At 42.0% G+C, this 23,085-nt stretch overlaps 1 protein-coding gene and 1 long non-coding RNA gene across 2 annotated transcripts; one reads left to right on the top strand and one right to left on the bottom strand.

Moving 5' to 3' along the window:
• Positions 1-977: 977 nt before the first annotated feature.
• On the bottom strand, positions 978-5,921 carry LOC114830038. Its single transcript, XR_004575140.1, has 3 exons — positions 5,833-5,921; positions 1,601-1,645; positions 978-1,443 (listed from the first exon to the last, which is right to left on the bottom strand). It is a non-coding gene; the product is annotated as an uncharacterized LOC114830038 (long non-coding RNA).
• LOC114830037 lies at positions 5,691-7,708 on the top strand. Its single transcript, XM_029116554.2, has 2 exons — positions 5,691-5,985; positions 6,098-7,708. Exons 1-2 carry the CDS (start codon positions 5,752-5,754, stop codon positions 6,959-6,961), a joined length of 1,098 nt encoding a protein of 365 aa, XP_028972387.2. The 5' UTR covers positions 5,691-5,751; the 3' UTR covers positions 6,962-7,708.
• The last annotated feature ends 15,377 nt before the right edge of the window (positions 7,709-23,085 follow it).

Here is a 23,085-nt window from a genome sequence, read left to right as displayed (position 1 = left end):
GAAAGATAAGATGTTTACGGCCCTTGAGAAGTTTAGCCAAAACTATAGCTATCTGTTGTAGGCACATCCTGTACAAGTGGGCAGAGCTGAAACACACAATGGCCTTACTAAATAACTGGATCATACTTAGAATAAGCAATATGATTTCAGTGTACTATGGAATAAGAAAAAATCTACCACATTCCCTGTCCTTCACATTGATCCCCTGTACAACCGCATAACATTCATGTGCCTTTTGTCCAGGTCAGTTTCAGTGTAAGTGAGCTTAAGTGGGAGAATGTGTGGTTCATCAGCAACCACCAGACATTCTCATGGTGGTGCCTCCCGTGGGCCGTTGCCCAATCATGAAGTTGGGCGGTCCTCCTGTAACGGCTGGTGCGGCTGTTATTTGCTAGACTCCTTTTGGCTCAGGCAGGGCTGCTTTCACCCTAGGAAAAATAGACTTCAACACATGGTTAAGTACGATGCAATAACTCACCACCTTGTGGTCACAGCCTTTCAGCGTCATACAATTCTGTGGGAAAGGAGGGGAGATCATCCTCATTGGTCTGCCTATAAGCACCTCATGAGGAGAAAGACCCGTAGTACGATGCTCTCTGCCTCGCATGTACATTAAGGCAAGTGGCATCACTGTTACCCATGACAACCCTGTCTCAGCCATCAATTCAGGCAATTTGGTTTTTAGAGCCTGATCAGCGCTCTCAACCAAGCCACCACTGGCTGGATGATAGCTACAATGTGTGCGCAGATCTGTCTTCGGACTAGTGGAGATGCATTCAATCACACTATTTACAAAATGGCAATCATTTTCTGATGTGAATTTTGATGGTAGGCCCCATCTGGGAAGAATTTCCTGCATGAAATTCTTTGCGACAGCGATGGCTGTGGCATGTTTGCATGGAAATGCTTCTACCCACTTGTAGAATGCATCCACCCTCACCAGGCAATAGTTGTATCCCTGGCATGGAGTCAACTTGGTCTTGGCCATGTGCCAACTTTGCAACATGAGGTAACAGGACCAAAGAAGGACAGGGAGGTCATTAGGACAAACCCAACGCTTCAGCTTCTGGTCAAATGAGCATTTCAACCGCTTCAGATGAGAGACCTCCACAGTGTAAGCGACTGATTCTAAGTCAGAAACGTCATTACGAGAGAAAACATCAGTTGGAGGCAGAGAAACCATCTGCAAAATGGGGGAGACAGGAGACGTGGCAGCAGCTTTAGCAGCCATGTCAGCTACAGTGTAACCTTTAGAAATGGAATCAGAGGCGTTAGTATGAGCCTGACATTTGCACACAGATATAGAGTCTGTTAGTAGGATAGAGTCCAGTAGATTAGCAACTAACCTAGAGTGACAGGTTGTCTTACCAGATGCTGTAAAGAACCCCTGCTGGCGCCACAGAGTACCAAAATCATGCACGACCCCAAAGGCATATCTGCTGTCTGGGGAAATATTAACAGACCGGTGTTGGGCTGGAATAAAGGCTCCAGTGAGCGAAAACAGTTCAGCTGCCAGAGCAGATAGGTGTGAGGGTATCCACAAAAAAAAAAAAAGATCAGCATTATCAATGGGTGTCTGAGAGGTCGGGTTGTGGCTTACGGACTTCTTCCACTCTGGCAGCACAGTTGTGAGGGTCACTATCATCTGTAGGCAAAAGAGTAGCAGGGTTCAGAACAGCGCATATCTTTAGCGTAACACGAGACATTGTCAAGAGAATGTTTTCCTAGTGCAGAAACCTAGCAGGGCGCAAATGTGCTGTCTTAACCTGCGAGATGAGAGAATGAACAGCATGTGGAACATGAACAGTGAGATAGCACATGGCAACAATGTTTGCACAAGCCGGAACAGCCTCAGTAGCTGAGGCAACTGCCGTAGGCAGCAGACCAGAGCCCGAGAGACTAGATTCAAACGCTAGTACACCACCCGTCGCTGCTTCCCACCGTGATCCTGTGTCAAAACAGAAGACATGAACCCACTTATTTGGGTCCATCAGTAGTCCAAACTATTTTGTCCTTCATGGTCATTTTTTGGTCAAGATCTGTCAACACCATGAACACCCTGCGGGGGAACACACCAAACATGCAATGTGGGGGAGAATTTAGAACCATCTTTCATAGTAATTCACTCATTCACGTCCAGCACAGTTTCCAGCCAGGTGCCAGCATCCTCCCACTTAACCTGATACGTCTTCGCTATTGAAATGTGGGGTATCCTATCAGTAATGCCAAACAATGATTGTCGTTTGCTTGTTAATTGGACCGCCAATACACAGTGGTCTGGTCATATATACACACATTCCTGCATATTACAGTCTCAGACCCTGGTTTGACTAGCCATTTCTTCTTGTAGTTTAAGTTCCTATCCAATGGGGAGAAATGAAAAGTGCAACGCAATCCCGCTTCAGGCAGAGTGAGCGCACAATGGAGTAAATTTCACAAAGGTGCATCTGGTCATAAATCCCATGCATAATGCCAATCTGGACATGTCTGAATGTCAGGTCCAGATTGGCATTCTCTCTGATTGGAGCGCTCTGTTGTAGGTTGAGCTCAGGCCTGTATACATTCAGTACAGCCCACTGTGTTCCCCTCCTATGCATGGTTAGTCTACGTCTCACTAGCTTCTCTGCAAATTTTGGCTTAGAAAGGTAAGATGTTTACAACCCTTGAAGTTTAGCCCAAACTATAGCTATTTGTACAAGTGAGCAGAGCCGGAACACACAAACGCGATCCTAAATGACTGGATTATACTTAGAATAAGCAAAATAATTTCATTGTACTATGAAATAAGAACATTTTTACCACAGTGTGTCTGGGCACCGGTCAGGTTAGGGACCAAACCAACGTTGAAAATCGTGAAGCGAATAATAGCCTTGCAAATGCTCCGGAAAAATTAAGGGACCACTGCACCTTTCTTTCCTTTCCAAAAAAGTTGGAAAGCAAAGTTTTGAGTGAAAAATGTTAACCTTTCTGTTATTCACTCAAAACCTTCCATTTCGAAAGGCGCAGTGGTCTCATCATTTTTTCCCGGAGCTGGAGATGGCCTAAAAGATTAAATGACATGTTCACATTTATATCCATATTTTAATTGGCATTAGGACATATGGTTGAAAATAACAAAATTCGACTTAGAATATTAGCCAAAATATTTTACACAGGCTTCATTATTTTTCTTATTGTCTTATTGAGTTGATGCGGCAAATAAGCCACTGAAAAGTGTTTGTCTAATAATAATGTTGCGAAATTATGCTGCATTAAAATACATATTGCATAAAAATAACGCGTTTACAATATCATGTAATAATTGCATATGGAGATTTGTTTTTTAGTCTTTTTTAGAAATTGTCTTCACACTGATTTATTTTCTAGCGGAAAACATGCTTTGAAATATATCTTAAATTCCAATCAAACCCCCATCAACAACTCCGATATAATGGAAAAATGACATGCTTCAAGTTCCATATCAGCAAACTAACTGTCAATTGGCTGTAGCCCCAAGACCCTACCATGCCACAAAAATAGCTCGGTCAGCACTTTTGGTGCGTTTCCAAGTAAAACTGGGTAAAGGTATTGCACTTTAAAATCATTCCAATAAAACAATTAATCAAGATACATTTATCAAGCCAATTACACCTGGTCCATATGTTCTTGTATTCTTAGACTTCTTTGCTAGTGTCAATGAGGAAAATACATTTTTAGTATTTAGGCTACCTTTTGGCTGGAGTTTACTATGTAGACGGGCGGCTACACAGTAAGAGCGGGGGCACGGTTTGGTCGGTAGCGTATTTCCTTAAGCTGTAGACATTCTATAAAATACTGACGAATTGGAATCAGAAGGCAAACCATGATATTGAGGGGGGAATGAGGATGATGCCTGAGGTGACATTCAAATTGAATCTGATTCAGAGTCTGAACTTGAGTCTGCCTGTGACCTATTGGAACAGCAGCAAGAGATGGCACAATATGGGTTCAACAAACAGCTGGGAACCCGCGGGAGAAAATTCAACAATGCAATATCATTATAGAAACCCCCGGTCCCATTCCATTAGCATTTTCCCGTGTTTGATTGACACAGACATATCATATTATTACATCCAATGTCACAAGCTGCATTCTCTTACCAAAGGATTACAAATGGATTTAATCAATTGATCTTGTTACCGCCATATTTTAATATATAAAATATTCAGGTTACCCATAATATTTATTTCACTTACACAGTTTTTTAAGGCAGTTTCTATATGCACTTATTACATGATTGTGTAAACACGTTACTTATAGGCCATCTATATGCATTTGCAAGGCTATAATTCATCTTTCGACTTCACTTTTCGCGGTTGTCCCTGACCTGCCATTCTAGCTGTGTGCCCACCGGTAGCCAATCGTCCAAGCAGACACAAAATGTGGAGTATAGATCCAACTCAATTGATGAAACTTACTGTAAGGAGTAAACCTAGGCTCTAAAACATGAACAGTCTAATATGCAATTTGTCAGTTCCTGCGCTTATTTCATCCCAAGTCAAGTGCTGCTATAAACACACAATGCAAATATCTCTACACACATGAACACAATTTTCACAGCAGCTTTCATAACATGCATTTAGTAGACTTTCAGTCTAGAAAAATCGATTACAAATGTTTTCTATTTTATTTAAATTAATCAGCAGCATGGAGTGGTCACAATCTTTGCGAACGGAGCCTACAAGGGCTGTCGCAATTACTAAACAACTGCCTGATCGTAATTATTTGAGCCAGCTCACCATTTTTTATAGACAACGATCTTTTTGCACTCTGAATAAGGGATTCTCGGCCAATGTTAGAAACGTCTCAACAAATAGCTTACCACACGAATCAGGTCCGTTTCCATGTGAAATCTAGACCACGCGTGTGCAGGAGCGCCTTGACATGCTCTGTGGAAATTTATCAATTTACTTATACTCGTTTGCTTCTTAATTTCAGTATGTTTAACCCTGGTTGAGAATGGTTTTGCAATGCACGTAATGTAGCCTAATTTCGCAACATTATTATTGGACAAACTCGTTTCAGTCGCTTATTTTTGGCATCATATCTGAGCTAAAAAAGAATAAAACTCAAGCGTGTGTAAAATATTTTAGCTAATATAGTCAGTTCCAACCATATTTCCTAAGTAGATAATGCCCATTCAAATGTATGGACACAAATGTATATTGTCCCATAAACGCTGAAACCCCGTGCTCATGTCTAACCATAAAAGGGAAAGGAGGCTCGCGGTTTTCCTGGCAACGTATCATATAGGTCACACTATAGTAGGCCATTTCATATTTTAATATGCTTTTGATCAATGTTTTTATTCATCAAATTTCCCACCTGACAGATGATATTTTCATCTGCATGACATGTGATACCACCTTGACATGACGCGCTCGCACGCTCGCGCACACACACACACACACACACACACACACAAACACGTCAATAATACCAAAACGTTGCACCATCAGGTGGCAAATAAGCAATTATTTGAGAATTACACCAATACATTTTTTTATAAAAATGGTGGATAGTGCTTCTGGCAGAAATTCGGTGGTCCATGACAACAAGACTTCGATTATGACGTCATAAAAGAGCCCTGGTCAAAAGTAGCTTACTCTCAAGGGAAGCAGTATCATCTTGTAGTCATCAATTATGACGTCATAAAAGAGCCCTGGATATAAGTAGTGTACTCTCAAGGGAAGCAGTATTTTATAACTTCAATCATTTCAAGACACTTCAACAATGTACCTGTCACAATACTTCCAATTACTTTTCTTCATTAGCTGTACCACATTTCAGAAAATAATCGACTCTCTCCATTACCTGAGCCAGTTTGGACCCCTCCACCTGATTCCTCTAGACCAGTTCACCTTCAATGTGTTGAGTAGTGTTCCCAAGGATGTTCTGTGTTCATGGCTGACCAGTCAGATGAATGGAGGACCTCCCACATCTGGAGTGGATCCCTCCCAGAACAAGGTTTGTTTGGCCTAACTGTTAACGTGTAGTCTGAAATGGCAACGTAGATGCTATAGTGTAGACAACAGGATTTGATTTAGAAGTGTATTATAATTTCTTTATTTATTTACAGGGACAATGGCAACATTTACTTTGGAGAACGCCACCCTCTGCATGTCAGAACCAGCCTAACAAAGCTCCAGCCACCATCCAGACAACCTCCAGCTATGGACAAGATCCTGATGACTTCATGGACTGGACAGAGGGCCCCCAGAAAGATAAGAACAACATTGGTCAATGGCAGAATAAATACCCCTGTCGTCAGGTTGAGGAACCTATGGAAGTTGATGTTGTGGACAACAAACATTTACTTCAGAATAGGCCTCTCTCTGCACTTCACAACCAGCTCAACACAGCTCCAGGCGCCATCCAGAAAAAGTCCTGCTATGGACAAGATCAAGATGACTTCATGGACTGGACAGATGGCCCCCAGAAGGATAATCAGAAAATCGGTCTATGGAAAAATAAATACCCCTGTCGTCAGGTTGAGCAACCTATGGATGTAGATGTCGTGGACAACCATCATTTATTTCCAAATAGGCCTCTCTCTGCACTTCACAACCAGCTCAACACAGCTCCAGCCGCCATCCAGAAAAAGTCCTGCTATGGACAAGATCAAGATGACTTCATGGACTGGACAGATGGCCCCCAGAAGGATAATCAGAAAATCAGTCTATGGAAAAATAAATACCCCTGTCGTCAGGTTGAGCAACCTATGGATATTGATGTGGACAACAACCAATCAACATTAAGTAGCAAAAACACAGTGCGTCCAAGCCAATCAGCTGGTATGACCAAAACAACCGTCTGGTGCCGCTCATCAAAAGCAGCTACTCGTTGGTCATTCTCACGTCAGAACAAAGTGAAATGTTGGCCATACAGCCAGACAACCCGTATCCAGGCAACCAGGAAGCAGACACCAATTGTCACGCCCTGATTCCTTCCGAACCTCTGCCTGTCCCAGACCACGTACCTGCCTGCCGCCCATCTGTCCTTCAAGCTCATCGATGGTGTACCGAACCTCTGCCTGTCCTCGACCACATACCTGCCTGCCTGCCGCCCGTCTGTCCCTCAAGCTCATCAATCTGGTACCGAACCTCTGCCTGACCTCGACCACGTACCTGCCTGCTGCCCATCTGTCCCTCAAGCTCATCGATGGTGTACCGAACCTCTGCCTGTCCTCGACCACGTACCTGCCTGCCTGCCGCCCGTCTGTCCCTCAAGCTCATCGATCGTGTACCGAACCTCTGCCTGACCTCGACCACATACCTGCCTGCCGCCCATCTGTCCCTCAAGCTCATCGATGGTGTACCGAACCTCTGCCTGTCCTCGACCACGTACCTGCCTGCCTGCCGCCCATCTGTCCCTCAAGCTCATCGATGGTGTACCGAACCTCTGCCTGTCCTTGACCACATACCTGCCTGCCTGCCGCCAGTCTGTCCCTCAAGCTCATCAATCTGGTACCGAACCTCTGCCTGACCTCGACCACGTACCTGCCTGCTGCCCATCTGTCCCTCAAGCTCATCGATGGTGTACCGAACCTCTGCCTGTCCTCGACCACGTACCTGCCTGCCTGCCACCCATCTGTCCCTCAAGCTCATCGATGGTGTACCGAACCTCTGCCTGTCCTCGACCACGTACCTGCCTGCCGCCCGTCTAAATAAACACTCCATTTTGGCATGTATCTTTGATTGCAGTTCAGTATTCTTTTGCAATCTCCATATGGTTACTCTGCAACCTAAAAATCAGAGATTCTTTTGTAATGAGAAACTATAACATTTGAATACATTTATTATTTATAATAATGCACATGCGCACAAACACACGTTAAAATACCTAATTTATTTTATAATAAAGATACACTAACAGTAGTGTTTAACTCAAAACAGGTAGCAGCATATACAGGCTGGAGAACATTCACTGACAAAACTTGTTTCTCTCCTCTGGGGCATGCGCAGAACTTGTTACTGTTCCACATAAAGTTAACTATCCTGTGCTCCTAAACATACTTCTAGCAGTTATGTCTAGATCTGCCTGGGAGTATAACAGAGTTAAACTGATATCATTTATACAGATTAAATATGGCAGGTGCTATTTGCACCCAGGTGTCCATAGCCAACAAATTCTATTTGCACCCAGGTGTCCATAGCCAACAAATTCTATTTGCACCCAGGTGTCCATAGCCAACAAATTCTATTTGCACCCAGGTGTCCATAGCCAACAAATTCTATTTGCACCCAGGTGTCCATAGCCAACAAATTCTATTTGCACCCAGGTGTCCATAGCCAACAAATTCTATTTGCACCCAGGTGTCCATAGCCAACAAATGCTATTTGCACCCAGGTGTCCGTAGCCAACGAATGCTATTTGCACCCAGGTGTCCGTAGCCAACAATGCTATTTGCACCCAGGTGTCCGTAGCCAACAATGCTATTTGCACCCAGGTGTCCGTAGCCAACAATGCTATTTGCACCCAGGTGTCCGTAGCCAACAATTATATTTGCACCAGGGATATAAATAACCCATGTATCTATTTACACCCAGTTGTATTTAATAGCAGAAAATGTGTAGCCATGGGTCCGTAGCCAACTACCCGAGTGCAAATACTCAAACTGATCACACCCCAATACTATTTGCATTGAGCTACATTTACACCCTATGATTTGGTGAGGTAATGACTTTATTCATCTGTAAGATTCTGGTTTTTTACTACAGCCTGTGTATACATGTCACTAAAACAAAAAACACCCAGAATACCTAGTATCAGTTTTCATTTTTTGCATGATGCACGCGTATGAGCATTATATTCACATATTTGGCCTTGGTCGGCTAGTACAAAACATGCATATCTGTGCTGAGCCTTGGAAATATTAATCATAAGTCAAAAGAACCAATGTATAAAGTCAAATTCAGGTAATCAAATGCACCTTTGAAACTTTGATAACATGTAAATTCACCCATTCCCCAATGTCCCCATCTAACGTTAACTATTTAATTTAACAACATAACATTGGACAAATCTGTTCCTACAGTAAAAAATCGAACCATTAGCCCTATTTTTGGTGGTTAAAATCTTAATATGGCAACACAGCAGAGCATTTCGATCAACTGCAGGAGTTGTGAAAATTTCACATTTTGCCCAAGCATGTTGAGCTGTAGCCAGTTAGAGCTGACGTCTAACATTTGCTAAATTAGCTGGGTATAGCTAACCATAGAAGTTGGCACATTGAATCATTTTAGTTGAATTCTACAAACAGCGAGAAAAGACAGCGTTGTTGAGAAGGTTCAATTTTGTGTTTAATATAGCCTACCTTTATTTAATTGAATCCTCCCTATGCACTTGCAAGCGTTGAGGCACGTAGCTCTGAACTTGGGTATTTTTTTTTTACTTTGTCATTGAGCACGTACAAGTACAGTACCAGGAAATGCAGTAAAAGCCACGCCCCCTGCGAGGATCGAACTCACGACCTAGACGCTACAAGCCTGCCTGCCTGCCCTACCTATTGCGCTAAAAAGTCAGCTGTCAATGCCAAGTGACCATTATCCTTTGGTGTCTGCTGCCGTTCATGCACGTAGCTATCCGTCACGGTTTGCCTCATTTATTTGGGTGGGTGGAAATAGCCCATTAGCTGCGGTGTGGCTGTTCTCGCCCTGTTGCAAATAGACACTCCGATTCAATATTTCTATTAGTTCTCATATCCCTGAGCTGGGTTACAGAATTATTACAACTATTGATAAGTTCCTTGTTTTTACACAAATCCTGGTTGGAGTTTTTCACATTTCCTGCTATTTCCCCACTCCTGATTCACTCCCCCCTTGACCTTTCCATATCTACCATCACAAATGCTCAGTGCATTCTGGATTCATCTTATCATAGAACACACTTACATCTTTTCCATATTTCTGGTCTGTTGTGCATTATATGGATGCTAAGTGTCACAGTCACCTTCCCTTGATTAATGCCTACTGTTTTCAATTCAACCCCAAACCTGTACAAGCGATTCGAATGTTATCATTGGATTGAATGGGCGTTATCAGTGGTTATCAGCCTCATAGATATGGGTCAGAATGGGCCTGCTAGCCTACTGGTAGGCTCAGAAGGCTGTTATCATCCACGTTACCTTTGCCGCAAGATAGTAAAGGCCACGCCCACCCACCACCATGCCCCGCCCACCCACCACCTTGCCCCGCCTTTTTCATCCTCATAAAAATGTAAAGTCACAGACACCAATACGGGCCGTTTGAAGGAAGCTCATTCTGTGACTGTATTGTAGTGGCTATAATTCTGCAGCAAGGCTGAATTTTTGAAAAAAGATTTCAGATACAGTACTAGGGACCACTATGGCCTATATTAAAGCCTACAAAAAGTAGCATGTCATGGGACCTTTAATACATTTGTTTGTATGTTCACAGTTTTACAAATCAATCAAAAAAGAGAGGTCTTCAGTAAAGGCACTAAGAAGAAAACTGTGTTCTGTCATTCCTGGAACCATCTTCTCATATTGTATGTTTAGCTCGCTGCATAGGCTGAGTAGCCATACACTCAACCGAGGGCAGAAGAAAGGACTCAAAAAATTGTGTGGGTGTGTCGTGGAAATCACTAATGGGAAAGGCACAGAGAATGTAGATTATTTTCACAAGTAAAGCTTTACTTTTTCCTAGACACTGAAATTCAACAACTCCTGTTGTTTACTCCTTGGGGTTTAAGGCTGGGTGTTTTGTAAAAGCACTTTGTGACAACTGCTGATGTAAAAAGGGCTTTATAAATACATTTGATTGAAAATATGATTGAGCAGTTAACAACACTGTCAGCAGAGTCAGGTCAAGAGCTCTCTGTTGTAGGTTGAGCTCAGGCCTGTATACATTCAGTACAGCCCACTGTGTTCCCCTCCTATGCATGGTTAGTCTACATGTCTCACCAGCTTCTCTGTGAACTTCGGATTAGAAAAATAACAAGATGTTAACGGCCCTTGAGAAGTTTAGCCAAAACTATAGCCATCTGTCGTAGGCACATCCTGTACAAGTGAGCAGAGCTGAAACACACAATGGCTTTACTAAATGACTGGATTGAAATCATAAGCAATATGATTTCAGTGTACTATGGAATAAGAATATCTACCACATTCCCTCTTTTCGAGACGAAGTGTCAACAAAAAGAAATTTGAAACAGTACAACCAATGAAAAAACATTCCAGCAAGAGCAACAGATTATTATCCCAAAAAATCAATCTCCTACCATTATTCATCATTAAACTAATATTGTTTAGATGCAAAATTATCTTTGAATAATGCATAAACATTTCTTCCCATATCCTAAGGAATGGGAGGTGACAAATACTTTGTTATATTTGTTTCAGTCACACAAAAAAAATCTGCAAGTAATGATGAGACAAACAGTAATATCTACTCGGTGTCGTTACACTTTTCATCCATGTCCTTCACATTGATCCCCTGTACAACCGCATAACATTCATGTGCCTTTTGTCCAGGTCAGTTTCAGCGTAAGTGAGGTTAAGTGGGACAATGTGTGGTTCATCAGCAACCACCAGACATTCTCATGGTGGTGCCTCCCGTGGGCCGTTGCCCAATCATGCAGTTGGGCGGTCCTCCTGTAACGGCTGGGGCGGCTGTTATTTGCTAGACTCCAGTCTTGAGCCCGCCGTGGGCTCGCGCTGAGGCGGCTATTATTTAAGTCCTGCCGTTGTACAATACTGCTGCTGTTGGTTCCTCCATGTTCTCGGTTGTTCCCCCCAGCCTCTATGGTCCAGATAATGGTGGAAAGAGCAATACGAGCAGAACGTGACTTTCAGTAAGCCCTCCTCGCTACACCATGGTCATCGTCCTGGCATCAGCTGATACATCGTCATCAGGGTCTGGCGTGGACCCACGTAGCTCTCTCAGCAACCTTCACGGCCATCTGGGTGATCAGTAGCACCCGGTATGGTCCCGACCACCTATGCTGACGCCAATACTTCCTAAGGAGGTCCCTCACGACGACCCAGTCACTTGGTTGGATCTTGTGGAGTGGTCCTCCTTTTGGCTCAGGCAGGGCTGCTTTCACCCTAGGACAAATAGACTTCAACACATGGTTAATGTACGATGCAATAACTCCCCATCTCGTGGTCACAGCCTTTCAGCGTCATACAATTCTGTGGGAAAGGAGTGGAGATCATCCTCATTGGTCTGCCTATAAGCACCTCATGAGGAGAAAGACCCGTAGTACGATGCTCTCTGCCTCGCATGTACATTAAGGCAAGTGGCATCACTTTTACCCATGACAACCCTGTCTCAGCCATCAATTCGGTCAATTTGGTTTTTAGAGTCTGATTAGCACTCTCAACCAAGCCACCACTGGCTGGATGATAGCTACAATGTGTGCGCAGATCTGTCTTCAGACTAGTGGAGATGCATTCAATCACACTATTTACAAAATGGGAACCATTTTCTAATGTCAATTTTGATGGTAGGCCCCTTCTGGCAATAATTTCCTGCATGAAATTCTTTGCGACAGCGATGGCTGTGGCATGTTTGCATGGAAATGCTTCTACCCACTTGTAGAATGCATCCACCCTTACCAGGCAATAGTTGTATCCCTGGCATGGAGTCAACTCATTGAAATCCATCATTGTGTGTCAAACAAATCACACATTTTGCACAGACATTTTCAGCATATAGGGAAAATCCTGGTGCAAACCAAAAGTTATGTACAATATTCACAACCCCACCCTTGGAAACATGATCTTGACCATGTGCCTACTTTGCAACATGAGGTAACAGGAGCGAAGAAGGACAGGGAGATCATTAGGACAAACCCTCAGCTTCAGCTTCTGGTCAAAGGAGCATTTTAACCGCTTCCACCAATAGAGACCTCCATAGTGTCTAGAGGCGTCGCTAGGATCACAATACTTTCGGGTCTTAGCCCCAACCGGGACAGGAAGTACAGGGTTTTGAATGTAGCTGCGGAAAATGTTGATATACACGCTAGCGGCCTATACGTCTATATTGTCATAATGCGCGATCGGAATTATAAATGAATAGATCAGGGGCTATTTTTTTAAAATTATTATTATTATTATACTCACAAGCCCCCGGCTGAGTACCGCTATGTTGGAGTTTACCCCAGTGGATGAGAGGGTCGCCTCCCTACGCCTACGGGTTGTGTGGGGGGAAAACTGTTGTTTGTGCATTTGCCCCGAACAGCACTTCAGAGTATTTGGCCTTCTTGGAGACCCTGAATGGAGTCCTGTATGGGGCTCTAGTAGGGGACTCCATAATTCTGCTGGGGGACATCAACGCACACGTGGGCAATGATGGAGACACCTGGAGAGGCGTGATAGGGAGGAACGGCCTCCCTGATCTGAACTTGAGTGGTCGTTTTGTTGTTAGAGTTCTGTGCTAGTCATGGATTATCTATATGGGGGTTGGCCTCCGCCAGGGTTGCGCTTTGTCACCAATCCTGTTTGTAACTTTTATGGACAGGAAATCGAGGCGTAGTCGGGGTGGGGAGGGGTTCCAGTTCAGTGGGCTGGGGATCTCATCGCTGCTTTTTGCGGATGATGTGGTCCTAATGGCATCATCGGTCTGTGACCTTCAGCATTCACTGGACCTGTTCGCAGGCTGAGTGCGAAGCAGTTGGGATGAGGATTAGCACCTCTAAATCTGAGGCCATGGTTCTCAGCAGGAAACCGATGGAGTGCCTCCTTCAGGTAGGGAATGAGGTGTTACCCCAAGTAAAGGAGTTCAAGTATCTCTGGGTCTTGTTCGTGAGTGAGGGTACAATGGAGCGGGAGATTGGCCTGAGAATCAGAGCAGCAGGGGTGGTATTGCATTCGCTTTACCGCACCGTTGTGATGAAAAGAGAGCTGAGCCGGAAGGCAAAGCTCTCGATATACGGGTCAATTTTCGTTCCTACCCTCACCTATGGTCATGAAGGGTGGGTCAACTAGATCGCGAGTACAAGCGGCTGAAATGGGTTTTCTCAGAAGGGTGGCTGGCTTCTCCCTTAGTGTGAGAAGCTCAGTCATCCGTGAGGAACTCTGAGTAGAGCCGCTGCTCCTTTGCATTAAAAGGAGCCAGTTGAGGTGGTTCGGTCATCTTGTAAGGATGAAGATGAGATTTTTTGTCAATTTGAGATCCGGGGCAATTCATAGCCCCAGTCGTCCAGGCCTAACGTCAGCGCCTGATTGTAAGTCAGAAATGTTATTACGAGAGAAGACATCAGTTGGAGGCAGAGAAACCATCTGCAAAATGGGGGAGACAGGAGACGTGGCAGCAGCTTTAGCAGCCATGTCGGCTACAGCATTACCTTTAGAGATGTGTGAGTTATTTTGAGGGGACAGCAATTTTACACTGTTATAGATATACTCAAATATTGACAAAAATGTGAGGGGTGTACTCACTTTTGTGAGATACTGCATAGTTAGAAAACAGTAGAGAAGCAATATACATGTAACTTCTTGCGGCTCTGTGGCTGTTCGATTTGAACTAATGTTTTCTGTAAATTATTTTCAATTATGCTATCGTACATGGTTTCACATTGTGGTCGGAAAAGTCATCAGTGACCTGAAGTATGAAACCGCATTACATCAGAGAAAGACTTCCATGCTAGTAATGGGCCATACATATTTCACACTGGCATTATCTTGAGACCAAGTAATAAATATAAGGCTTTTTTCTGGTTATGTTTTCGGTCACTCTCCTGAACTGAAACGTCTTATTTCCTAGGTTCATTTGGATGTTGTGGAGAGATTCAGAGTAGTACTAATGTAATCCTATTTAAGAACCAGTTCTTCCCTGTAGCTTAATACACCTACGCTACATATCACAAATGTCTTGGTTGGAGAACATCATAAAATAAATGAACAATATCTACTCTGGTTTATATATAACTGATATACTGTTAAATAAAAAATACATAAAAACCAAATACATATTTTAAAAGTATGTCATGTACAGATTATAATTTAGGACACACGTGTTAATCAAATAGATTGTTATTGCTAAAGGAAAAAGAAAAGGAACCAACATGCAAGTGATAAAAGACAAGTTAATAGCCATTTTGTGGAAATCATGATTTAGGTTACATGAAATTCAATGAAACGACAGCAGAATAGTGGTACAAACAGCACCATCAAAAGGTAATACAGTTTGGACTCGCAGCTTGAAATTATTATACCAGTAAAAATGTTACTATTCTTGTGCTGGCGTATCAACAGACTTTCAAAACACTCGGGTCTCAGACAAGTAGACCCAGGGTGGGAAGGATTGCATGTGTGTTATTACATCACCTATATTTCGGTGCGCAATTATTTGTTTTAACAGCACTAATAAAAAGTGCATGTTTTTGATGATGTACACCCTCAGTGTAGTCAAGTACAAAAAAACTGTTTTTGCCGAACTGTGTCACTGAGCCGGCCAAGAAGAACAAATGTCTTACTGAGTGACTGACTGACTACCTCTTGTTAAATAGCGTTGTGGTTAGAGAAGTGGCCTTCCATGCATGCGACTGGTGTTTAAATCTCACTGCAGACATTAACATTACGCATTGGGATTTGTTCAGGATAGACTAAAACTTACAGTACCCCTAAAATAAAACTTCACGGTTTTGTTGCAAATATTTCTGATGGATTTTTGAAGTACGCATCTGTTCATGCTTTTTGGGGTAATTGGCCTATAGATCACAACCAATTGCACAGTAAAAGAGGAGTGGTTTCCACGATTCTATCTTCACTTGTTGAAATAGTCAGTTATCTGATCTATATTGAGTTATTGTATCAATGTCATTCATGAATGAAAGAAAAACGAACGGTGTTGTGCCATGAAATAGCTTTGGGAGTGTAAAGTTCATCTTCAGGATCGCTAGCAATTGCTCAATTCTATGGCTAATTCGATGGCTATTTTAAGTAAGAAGTAGATACTAGTAGGCCTATTACTGGCTAATAAAAGCCATACAGTTTATAGATGCTATTTGTGGGGGAAGTAAACTTAATAAGAATCTTTAACACAGTTTAGCACAATGATTAATGGTGTCTAGCTACATATTCAATCTTGGCGATGTTAATGATGTTAATGTGTGATAAAATGATCTAATGTCAAGACACAATTTCCTGACGAGGTAGTATGTCCCTACTACCTAATCTAGTACTGGTATACTAGATTACTATATACACAACAGTACTTCACCATCATCCGTGAAGTATGTACTTGAAGTACATAGTATGTAGTATGTGATTTGAGATTCAGACAAGGCTTTCAATTTCCTCGTAGTTCACATAGCGTAGTGGTCAGCTATTCAACTGTTATTGTTTGGACGACCATCTACAGTAATCTTCGTACAAAAGTACACTTTAGTTCTGTTATTAAATGTTCTGTTGACCATGTTATTTCAGCAAAAATGTAATGGCTGGGATAAAGTTGAATTCCCACTGTTTAAATAACATAATGGTGAAAGACACTGTCTGTCATATAATCACGGACCGAGACCAGACAATGTTCATCCCTTCAAATCGTAGGCCTGACTGAACTAGGCTTGCCTGGTTCCTTTTCTGGTTAAATCAGCAAAAGTGCTTTTACAGATATCCAGCCTGAAACCCAAAACAGCAAACACAGTGGCTAGGAAAACTCCCTAGTAGGTCGGAACCCAGGAAGAAACGTAGGGAGGTGCCAGACTCGGAGGAGTGTCTAGTTATCTTCTGACTGTGCTGGGTGAAGGTTATAAAAGTACAAGATTATGATGATTAGTGCATGTGGGCTGTGTCCAGAATCTGTAAAACAATCCAAGACAGCTGTTTGACCAGGTTGACAAGGACAGGGCCAATCAGGTACGGGGAGAGCAGTGGCAGCCAGAATCTTCAGGCAACTTGTTTAGCATCACAACCATGAGGACTTTGGACAGGGACAGATATGAGTCATTTGGGCCTGGTAGTCCTGAGGTTTGGTCCAAGGGCTCATGCCCTCCTAAGTTTTAACAGGACTGGGCACAAGGAAAGTTACACATTCCTTGGATTCACAAAGGGAACTGACCTTACTCCACCAGCATAATAATATAGCAGGATAAAATCTCAGGGCTGAGACAGGGACCCCCCCAGTGTAGGGATGTCACGAGAACCGATACTTCGGTACCAAGTCGATGCTAAAATTCGGAAATTGTGAAGGTACTCGTTTTTGCACAATACCAGAGGTACCGCAGGATCCAAAACGTGACAGATGCCGGCAAGCTCTGCCTCGACTCGTTAAAAAGGAAAAACAGTAAGAGTTGCAAACTTTGCGTTCGAGGCGGATGATCAGAGACTAATAATTTCGCAAAAACCACATAGCAAACGGTGCTTTCAAACATTCGAGACTAGAGGAGGAAACACTTCCAACTTAGCAATGAACCTCAAAGACTGATATGCAGATTTATTTAAAGAATTCAAGGTTTCAATTCACGTTACATTAACAACATATCCAAAAGTATCATCCTTGTTATATCCTTATCCTGAAATACACAGTACCATTATTTCTGATTGAGACAGCTGGCATTGCTGTGTAACATATGTTCCATGCGACGTTTGCAATGGCTTAATGCTAAAGGCTACCGTGTTTAGGCTGTAATGTAACCATAGCTCGTAGTATTAGGCTACCATCCTTACAGTTCAGTCTGTCATCAAAATATAATGTTAGTGTTTTAAGTAAATATTTCTGGACTAATGGTCTGTCACCATGTCACTACTGTTAAACTACAGCACTCTGAGTAGAAGGGTGTTTTTTAGCCTTTGGTGTTTTGTTTTAGTTTTTTACAGCAATATTTAATTGGGTATCGAGAATTATGGAATTTAGCTGGTATTGGAATCAACTACTACATTTCTGATGTCGTGACATCCCTAGTCCAGTGACACTGTGGCTCTATCCGACAGAAACCCCTGATAGGGCCCACCAGGCAGGAAGTAACTCCACCCACATTGCAAATCTTTTGACCAAAAGGACACCAACCAACTATAACCACCCTGAAAGAGGGCGGAGTGTCACCAACTCCCTTGACACAAGAACAGAAAAGGAGAAAAGAAAGCCAGTGACTCCGCCCCCAAAGGGCATTGGAGAGAGGACATCCCAGTGGAGATGAGAGCCTGTCTGGCAAAGTTAACAAGGATGCTTTTAAATCCAGTGGCTTTCTGTTCAACTTCACACCCCTGGGTCAGACTACACTTAATCATAGACTTTGCTGAAGAGATGAGTCAATCAGCAGATCATTCCACCACAGTGGAGCTCTATGAGAGAAAACCCCACTTACAGCTGTTTGTATAGAAATATAGGTACAACAAGGAGGCCTGCTTCTTGTGATCTTAGAGCATGTATAGGTATGTTTGACTGGACCAATTGAGAGAGGTAAGTAGGAGCAAGTCCATGTAGTGCTTTGTAGGTTAAAAGTAATACCATAAATTCACTTATTCAGTTATAAAGTCTGTTATTCTTAGTTGATACAAAATGTCTGTTTTATTACACAAGTGACATGAAAAATATGAAAGTCCATAATTTTAGCCTGCAATGTTTATAGCCTAGACAAAGACTAATAGTTAAGTTGGAGCCTGCAACAACGGGGCCAAAGTCCTCTACCAGGTCTTTACTGAGTTTTTACCTCATGATCACCAGAAAGAGAGCCACAGTCCTTAGCTTTACACTACAATAGTAAATGTGACACAGGACTAGAATCAATTTAAACTCTGTTCTATGTTGATAGATCCTACTGTAAGTGCTCCCTGTAATTTCTCGGGTGTTCTGTTAATTCTTAGGAGCATCTAATTCTTAGGAGCACATTGGACAGGACCTTGGGACTTACTGGCCGGGTGAGTCGTGACTGTCCCTGCCCAGGGTCCACCTGTTTGTGTTGCACTTTTAGCAGGTTGTCTATGCAGCTGATCTGGATTTTGACTAAAGACTATGGGCACAGCTCATTTGTGTTTGTTAATCTGTTGGTCGTCTAAACATGCAATATTGATATGGTTATTCACTGTTGTATCCATCATTAGAACCTAACATACTTGAAACTTGTTTTGAGAAGTCTCAATTAGGTGCCAGATATTTCAGACCTTTGGTTTTTAACAATATTGAAAATGTGTGTATTTTAATTCACTTGTGTTGTTTGTTGAGATTATTCCCTAGAGTTTGGAATCAATTACTTAGGATGTATTGTAAGTAGGATGTTCAATAAAGTAACAATTTAGTCAGTCCATTTAGTCAGTCTATTTAGTCTGCCTCCAGACAGTGCTGTGACTGTTGGACAGGACCAGTTCTAGGCACAAGCAACATAAGCGACCCTGGACCGATAAGTGAAGGGGGGCCACAAATCAAATTTTGCTTAGGGCCCCGAAAAGGCTAGAGCCGGCACTCCTGTTGGATTTCAGTACCAGTCAAAGGTTTTCACACACCTCATCATTTAAGGGTATTTCTTAATTTTTACTGTTTTTCCACTTTGTAGAATAATAGTGAAGACATCAAAACTATGAAATAACACATGGAATAAATTAGAAACTAAAAAAGAAAGAAACAAGTCAAAATGTACTTGTATTTTAGATTCTTCACAGTAGCCACCCTTTTGACTTGACAGCTTTGCACACTCTTGGCATTCTTACAACCAGCTTTCATCTATTATTATATATAACTAACCCTGTCAGCTCTCTCGATAACAGTGCATCTTTTAAATACATTTGGATAATTTTCAGGTTAAAACTGAATATTCAGAAAATTTTATGTTTTTCGATTTACCCTGTTGCTAAGCACCTTTTTCCCTGGGGCCCTGCCTTTCCGTTTGTCTCCCTCTGGATTTTCCTATTTTCTGTAGATGTGTATGTAATGCAATCTTTAGCTACTCTCCATGAAACTAAGTCTGATCACATGAGGTAATGCAGATTTAAAACGTTGGGGTAGTCTACCTCCCTCCTTAACTGGCAGAATCCAATCTGCTGAAATTACAATTTTACCTCGTTTTTTTTTTTTACTACTGGGCAGCCAATATTCAAGAGATAATGGTCTGGTGTAATGCTCCCCCTAGTCCCAAGTGGTGCTCAATAGAAGCAGGCTCTCCTCCCTTTTTGCTCCTTCTTGTGCCCCACTGTTGTTGGGTCCTTCCAAGTATACCAGAAACCCTATTTTGCTTTCTACTCTGAGGATCTGGAAACAATTTTGTCAGCATTTTAGAAACGTTTTCCCCTTCTCTTCTAAGCCATAGGCATAATGTGTTTTGATTGTGAAGGGAGTTGAACGAGGGACCTGTTGCTCTGTAGTCTGCGTCTCTAATGACTACACTATTTAACAAGGGTCGGTCGGTCGGGGACATTCGCTCTTCTGCTCAGCTTACGCGGTCTGGCAAAGAGTATAACAAGGGATTGTAAAAAATTGTCAAAGACTTTTATTGGAAATCTTTCAAATCCCCCACGGTATCAGCCAGGTTGAAAGATCAATGTCTTTCCTGCATATAGAAAGAAATGTAACACACTTTGAGAAGATGTACTGATAACATTTCTTTTTTTTTAGCAATTATCTTTGATCTGGAGTAAGAATTTTGAAGGGATTTGAGAGGGCGTGCGAGGGAAGGGATAGTACATTGTGATGATTATTGTGATTAATATTTGTCAATGTATTAAAACCTGTAATAAGTTAGTGTAATTGCTGTAACTGCAAGAAAACAGATGGTGCAACAGTCTTTTTCAAGTGATGTACATATCTATATCTTTTTAAATAATTAATTTCATTTATTCTTTTTTGTTCAAGGGGAAGGGGTAGAGGTATTTCAATAGGGCATTAAAAGGATGTGTCTGTACTATTTGTACTTTGTATGTTTTATGTCCAATAATTAAAAATATATATATAATATGAATCTGTAAAACAAAGTGAAGTTGAAGAAGAAAGATAAAAACATTGATGTGAAAATATGAACATGTGACAGAGAAGTTTGACCTTTTGTCTTTCAACATATTAGAGTTTCGACAACCCATCACTGCTCCAACAACTGTCTCTGTGAATAAGAAAAGATGACAAGATGAGACCAGTACAATTCAAAGATAAAAAGGGGAAAGTCACTTCAACAACTACATAGCACTAGTACTGATCCAGACATCATTGGTGACTGGGGGCAAAGATTGACCTAGAGCACAAAACCACAAACATAACACATGAGCATGACATGGTCCTCATTATTTTGAATTAGTGAAAAATGTACATTGAATTCAGGTAGAATTGTTAAAAGAAAATACAATACTTAATCAAGACATAAAAAATCTGTAACCCAATCGCCAATGATTTTGGGGTCACAAAGGTCCCAGAATAACAATTAGATGCCAACTCAATGCTAACATGCATTTAGCCTAATTTCTAAAACTACCTTTTATGTTGAGCAGTGCATGAATTTAATGACATCCATGTTTTAAAGTATTTAGGTAGAGCGGTTGTTCAACTGTTGTTTTACGTGTTGCGCCAGAGGAAGCAGTCTGAAGGGCTGTGGAGACTGTGGAGGGTCCAGACTATTGATAGAGTGCTGTTACATGGATGCCATTGACTGAACTGTTAAAATATTCCCTACCTACCTCTCACTCACGTGAGATAGTGGCGACCTCTGGTGGTACAATCATGAACTGTGTCTGATCTGTATAAAAGAGGAAGATCAGTTATTAGAGGCAGGCAGCGCATTCATTTTAGCAGCATATTCAGATGTATGGTACATTTTATAATGTGAGTCTGCTACAATCTGGGAGTGTGAAGGAAGAGAAGTCAGTTGGTTTAAGATGGCTGATCGAATTTATGCACATCTGAAATGCCTTCTCTAAGCATAGAATATTACAACAAATTCCCATACAAACTGTGATTTACTGCATTTTACAGAATAATAGTGTAATAACACAATTCAAGTCAAAAATAATAAATAATAATGTTCAACAATGTACAATAATGAATGTCCTGATAAGCTGTGAACTGAGCAGAATTTAATTGAGCTGTTGTTTAGAAATCAGGGATATATATTCAATTATCAATCATTCTCTAATCAAATGTCTGCTTAAAATGCAGTGTTGCGTATCAGAATTTAAGACCAAGTGCCAACTGAATCCAGAATTGACCCCAGCCCTGCGCATCTGCTCAACTGATTTGCTAAAATCATTTTCTAGCACCTCGCTTTCCCTAACATCAGAGTAAGGCATCCCCTTTTGTAATTTCTTTTGGCTGGCCTCTATAATGGAAGATCCAAAACATACACTTAAGTGCATTATACTTAATGCTAAAGCACACAATCAATTCCTTCCCCTCAGCCCTCCATTTCTGCGTTCGTGCATGTCTTCGTATTTTAAGTGTCCCACAGCTGAGGAAGTAGAGATTAACATGTGTGAATGGGCAAGTAAAGACGTGTTACCTGGATGTTTATGGTAACATGCTTCCCAGTTAACTGGATTTAAACATGGTCTCAGTAGTCTTCCCAGCAGTACTCTTTATTGACCTCTAGTGTTCAATGATAAGTACACATTGACTACAAGGCCAGAACAGGACAAAGCGAGATTCGTATTATGCGTTACTGCCACCTAGAGGTAACAGCCGTCTTACATGTGCAGAGAGTAACTGGTGTCAGTGTTTCTGAAACAAATATGCTGTCTCCCTCCACAGAATATGAGCTGCAGGGGCATAGATACCAGGAATGAGGTTATCTATGGAGGATGTGGCCGGAGAGTGGTTAAAGAATGGACACAAAATACGGCCCTGCAGTCCCATCAAGATATGCACCAAGGGTTAGCAGACGCTCCAGTAAATCAGTCAGCCCATCAGATAGTTACTATTGGATGGAACATTCTGCCCATTCATTAACATTCCTGTTTCTTCCTTCAGAGACCAAACACATCTTCCTGATCTCGAACGGTAAAGCGGAAGATTCTGCCGAGATCTGTTTTGTGGCCAGATAGAGTACACTGAGACTCTGACCCACCAACTTCTGTTCTTACTTATCTGACATCAGTTCTTACAAATAGACAACAACCTAAACCTTTGTTGTTGGTGACAGAAATCCCTGGGTCCAGCCTAATCCGACTCCATATCAGTTCTTATCAGT

Source organism: Esox lucius, chromosome 22, assembly GCF_011004845.1.
Source record: "Esox lucius isolate fEsoLuc1 chromosome 22, fEsoLuc1.pri, whole genome shotgun sequence".
Taxonomy (NCBI): Eukaryota; Metazoa; Chordata; class Actinopteri; order Esociformes; family Esocidae; genus Esox; species Esox lucius.
This window is presented reverse-complemented; position numbering and strand designations above follow the sequence as displayed.

Coding starts and splice junctions, on each gene's coding strand:
- LOC114830037 (XM_029116554.2), top strand. CDS start 5,752: ATGTACCTGTCACAATACTTCCAATTACTTTTCTTCATTAGCTGTACC. Junction 5,986..6,097: donor TGGATCCCTCCCAGAACAAG/GTTTGTTTGGCC, acceptor ATTTATTTACAG/GGACAATGGCAACATTTACT.